Genomic DNA, 5344 nt, shown 5'->3' with positions numbered 1-5344 from the left:
ACAGAAATCGGTTTAAAGAGCCCTTTATATCGATATAAAAGGCTTTGTTGTGTGGACGGGTGCAGGGTTAAATCAGTTTAACACTGCTAAATTCGGTTTAAATGCGTAGTGTAGACCAGGCCTTAATCTTCCCTCCCACCTCTCTTCTGTCCAGGTAAGGCTCATGAGTCAGGAGAACCCACTTAGCAGCTTCTGATCTTGCTGGGTATGTGTTAACAGGGTTGGGTGCGTCAGGCAAACCCCGCCAGCCTGTTACAGCATCTTCCATCCAAGGACCTCAAAGCACTATGTGAACTCTAACACTTCCAGCACTCCACTGATTGTTATGTACTGAGTGCTGGTCAGACCATGCTGGGCATTGTAGAGTACATAGAGGAAGACAAAGGAGCTGTGCTGGCCCAAATGGTGCAATAGACTCATAACAGGTGCAGCCGCAGCCCAGGACAGTTTGCTCCTTGCTCATTTTATAGTTGGACTGTTGTTAAAAGCACCTGTCAAGGGACCTGCATGAAAGAAAGTCTGGCTGTGTGGCAGGGAGGTAGCATGGAAGAAGATAAGAGCAGGAGACGGATATAAAGGGACAAGTTGAGAGGGAGGCTTGTGTGGAATGAAGTAGGATCCAGGAGGAATGGAGCAGAGATGTAGGCAGGAGTGAGCTGACAGGGAAACAGGTGCAGGGAGGTGAATTACGTTGGCCATGATAATGCTGCTCACCAGTGGCAGAGCTAGGAATACAACCCAGGAGTCCTGGCTCCTAGGGTGACCAGATGTACCAATATTTGGGGCTTTTTTTAATATGGGCTCCTATTACCTCCACCGTCATCCTGATTTTTCACATTTGCTGTCTGGTCACCCTATGGTTCTCAGTCCTTTGCTCTAGCCGCTAGATCACGCACATCTGTTTCTATCTGTTCAGATCACCGTGGTGACCTCTGAATAGAAGCTGGAGGACAATGGGAACTGTAGAAGATGCCTTTAAATGGCATGATTCCCACTAGCTTCTCAGGAACTGCCACAGCAGATAATTGCCTCAGTTGTTGTTGGACATTGGCTGTAGGAGGGTCCCTCATTACACCCTCATCAGATGGTGTCGAGGATCCTCTGGGGTCTGTTGTTTTCCCCTCCCAAAGAGGTCTCCCATTTCTGGCCCAGCCTATGTTTTAAGCTTACAGGGCACAAGCTGACTCCTGCAAGGGCCAGAGAGGAGTTCTCCTACTCTGATCCACTACAGCAGCAGCTGTGTGCCTGGCCCAGTGCATCTTGCTCAGAATTCAGGGCTGTAATGCACCGTTCAGGGTGTGTGTGAATTAGAAATAGCTCCATTAAAGTCAAGGGAGTGATGCAATTCTAAAACCAGTGAGAAAGTGGAGACCTCAGCCCCAGCTGGCAGAGACTAGGAACCCTGTGGAGACCACAACCAACAGCCAGATTACCCAGAGAACTTCGTTCCCATTTTAGCACCTAAAGGAAGGGCCAGATTTTCAGCTGAGCCCTTCTCCTGGCATGGAGAGTCCCTTCTCCTGGCCCATGATGAACAGTGGCAAAACCTTGCCCCATTCCCATAGAACAACAGAGAATTACCTCCCCCATGTGGAACAGTGGCAAATTCCCTCCCCCCTCCCACTGAGGGCAAGTGGGAGCTGAGACCTTCTGAAAATCTGGCTCTGATATCCTGGATTGCATGGCTGCTCCTCATCCCGGTGACCCCTACCCTGCCCCAGCTAGGTCTTGGGGGGCAGTGCTGGGATCCAGAGAGAAGGCTGCTGCTTCACGGATCAACTGGCAGGAGATCTTCCTCCCTGCTCCCTCTGCCCATGGCCCTGGGAAGCCTTGCCTCGTGCAAAGAGACTGAGTGGAGAGCTGCTCCCGCTGGAAATTACCTTGAGTAGAAGCTGAACTCCTAGCTGGGTGCTGAAGAGGGAACGCCATGGAAATGGGGTGGGGGTGGAAGAGAGTGTAAAACACTGAGCTGGCTCCTTGTCAAAGCTCTGCTCTTTCTGTGGAGGCAGCCTGGACTTGGCATGGGGCCAGTGTTGCATTGGGAGTGCGCACTCTCTCCTACAGCAAAATTCAGGCCATGCATCTGGCAGCTTGGCTGGCTTTGATGGCTCTGAAAAGCAGTCCTTATACGAGGGGCTGGTGCCCCAGGTTCCCAGGAATCCTATTGGCTGCTGGTTTGGTTTAAAGCCACCTCAGGTTTCCTTACCTTATGGGGTCTGGTCACACTTGGGCATGTGCTCCAAAGGCCAAGGAGTTTGCTGCTTCTCCATCCCACCCCCAAAGAAACTCATGCCTGGTTAGAGGCAGCTAGTGCCCTGCTGCAGTCCCAGAACCACTGCAGCACTGGTGGCTCTGCCAGCAGCCGTCAGCAGCTTTCCATCACCTGCTGTCAGCCAGTGAGCTCATTCAGATCAATACGACAGTTACTTAGCCCACTTTGCATGTGAGCAAGCCGGTGGCTGGCAGCTCACGGCTGCATTGGGGCATGAAGGGGCAGGGATAGGGAGAGCTTTTAATAGAAAATACTGGTGTTATTTTTAATGTTGCTGGAATGTCTGTGATGTTTGGACTCCCTTCCTGGAGTGCCCTCAGTCTGTCTACCAGGGGGTTCACATGTGCAGCTTCCCTTCCCAGGCTTTGGGGTGCCTGGGTCTGCTCACCCAGAAATCGCCCTCACCCCAGCCACCATCAGGGATTGAGGGTGTCAGACGAAAACATTGTGTAGGCAGGGCAAAGAGTAATTCTAAACAATAGCAGGTAGAAGGCTCTGTTCTCCACAGAGCAGAAACTAAACATCATCAAATACCAATGCCTGCAAGAGCGATAGTACTGGTCAGGCTTAGCCCTGCGAATGTCAAGCATGTCAGAGCCTGGACATTGGCTCATTCTCCAGATTCTCAGGCGTTTGCGTTCTTATGACTAACAGATCCGAGGAAGTGTTGGGGCTGGTTTTGCTATAAAGAGGGGCCCACCTGGCACATGATAGTGGCAGAGCCTCATTTTGGTTTTGCCATGGCAGGGATTCCTTGGAAGGCTACATTCAGTCTGGCCCTGGCTGTGCTAAGCACATGGTCTCAACATTTCCCACCATTGCTCATGCAGTTGAGCAGCACCCATGGTGTAAGCACCATTAGGAGTCCTAGTGTAGATTAGGTGACCACCTAGCAAGTGCAGACCCCCCCAAATACTTTTGTTTAGGGGCAACGGGAAGGGGGGCAGGGGGGGTAGGTGGGGAGATTATAGTTGTGTATATAAGAGAAAGCACCTAATATCGGGACATCTGGTCACCCTAGTGTAGACAGGCCTCCAAAACACCACATTGATTAGACCTGCTGCAAGAAGGATTATGTGACAGTGTTAAAATACAGGGGGGCTACCACCACCCTATTAAGAGCAGGGCTTCCCGTGCTACCACCACCCCATTGAGAGCAGGGCTCCGCGTGCTGCCGCCAGCCCATTGAGAGCAGGGCTCTGCGTGCTGCCTCCACCCCATTGAGAGCAGGGCTCCCCCTGTTGAGCTGGTGTTAGCTGCAATGGAAAAGGTGTAGATGCTTTTCCCAGTGTGGGATGTCTCCTTCCTCACTCCAGGAAGTGACCACTTCAGCCCTGCTGAGGCAGGGGGCAGTGACAACCTCCCTGACATGCAGCATATAAGGCCTAAAGTCAAGAGGAGCCTTTCCACCATCTCCAGGCCCTGAGCACCTGCCTGGTGGGATGTGCTTGTAGCAGAGCCAGTTGAAAACCCTTTGCTCCTCACTGGGGCTTTCCCGTTGCCAGGACTGAAAATCCTGCGCTGCTGCAATCACTGTGAGATCGTGGGCACGATCAAAGGGGAGAAGAAGTTCAAAGGGGCGCACTGGCACTGCTACCGCTGCCGCAATGGCTTCAACCGGCGGGACGAGGCAGTGAAGCACTACAAAACCCACTTCCGGAACCCCCACACCACCTTCCAGATCCAGATCACACAGGTGAGCACTGGGGTGTGAGACAGCACAAGGGCTCTAGATCCAGGGAGACCTCTGTGCAGGCGCGGAGGGGTGAGGGTCTGCAGGGGGATAGGTCAGGGCACTAGACTGGGCTCTATTCCCAGCTCTGCCACTGACTGCCCAGCAGACCTGTGTAAGTCCCTTCGCCTTGCTGTGTCTGTTTCCTCCTCAGGGAAAGGGGCTGGTGCCCGCACAGCGCTGATATGAAACCCCTGCCAGAAGCACTGTGTATTCTCCGAGTGATCTGTGTGGGTAGAATGCAAGGATTGCTGTGCAGGCCCACCAGCCTTAGTGAGAATCCAACCCCTCCACTAGCAAACCTCCCTGGAAAACAAGCCCTGTCTACACTGTAACATTACGAGCTGTTAACAGTAGGAGCTATCAAAGATGGTTTAACTGCCGCTTTCAGGTTCAAGACCCCTGGGTGGTTATCACAGCTTCACAGCTACTGGACTAGATGAACTAATAAGCCTGACTTCACCGGGTCTTGTGTGATTTTTAACTTTCTTGCTGTTGAGCTTGTGCAGCTGTGACAGCCACCCCAGCTCTCCCTGTCTCCGCCACGACATGTGGCTGCAGGAGGCATAGGCAGCTGTCACCCCTATGAATGTTTGTCACAGCCGCTGCCTCCATGCAGGATGTCAACAGCCGCCAGTATTACCAGCACAGCGCTGAAGCCCACCCCAAGGCCTATGGCGGCCTCCATGTCTCCACCGGGGCCAGCGTCGATATGATGGCCATAGGCTCGGTGCTGGCCCAGACCGTCTTGGCATCAGGATCGCCTGTCTTCACCACCGACAAAGGGACAGAAAACCTCTTGGACAGCCCTGCCAAGGTACATTTTATTACACAGTGGGGACTCTCTCAGACCGAACGGTCACAGACCAGGCATGGGGCAAGAGCAGACTATGCACAACACACTGAGACTTGATCACGCCTGGGAACTCAGTCCTGCTACACCAGAGGTGGGCAGACTACATCCCGCGGGCCACATCCGGCTCACGGGACTGTCCTGCCTGGCCCCTGAGCTCCTGGCCAGGAAGGCTACCCCTCCCTCCCCTGCTGCCCCCCTCCCCCGCAGCTACACCTTGCACCCACCCACCTCCCAGGCTTTTCAGTAAGCCTGTCCTGCTGCTCTGAGCAGCCTGGTAAGGGGGCGGAGGAGGTAGGAGGTCCTGGAGAGCAGTCAAGGGACAGGGGGTGGTTGGATGGGACAGAGGTTCGGGTAGGGGGGCACTCAGGAGACAGAGAGGTGGGGGGGGTTGGATAGTGGGTGAGGTCCCAGGGGGTTGGAGGGTCCCAGGAGGTGGAAGACAGGGAGTAAGGGGGATTGAAAAGGGGGTGGGGGTTTGGGGGGT

The 5344-nt window shown here is 53.9% G+C and overlaps 1 protein-coding gene across 3 annotated transcripts in view; it reads left to right on the top strand.

Annotated features, from left to right (window-relative positions):
• Positions 1-5344, top strand: part of LOC116815899 (uncharacterized) — a 64700-nt gene that overhangs the window by 30260 nt on the left and 29096 nt on the right. For all 3 annotated transcript variants that reach the window (XM_032764667.2, XM_032764665.2, XM_032764666.2), the window contains exons 3-4: positions 3778-3968; positions 4624-4821. In XM_032764667.2, the coding sequence (XP_032620558.1) occupies positions 3778-3968; positions 4624-4821 (389 nt within the window). The remainder of the gene's footprint in view (positions 1-3777; positions 3969-4623; positions 4822-5344) is intronic.

Source organism: Chelonoidis abingdonii, chromosome 22 (genome assembly GCF_003597395.2).
Source record: "Chelonoidis abingdonii isolate Lonesome George chromosome 22, CheloAbing_2.0, whole genome shotgun sequence".
NCBI lineage: Eukaryota > Metazoa > Chordata > Testudines > Testudinidae > Chelonoidis > Chelonoidis abingdonii.
The sequence above is the reverse complement of the archived record's forward strand: the minus strand, read 5'-3'. Positions and strand labels throughout refer to the sequence as shown.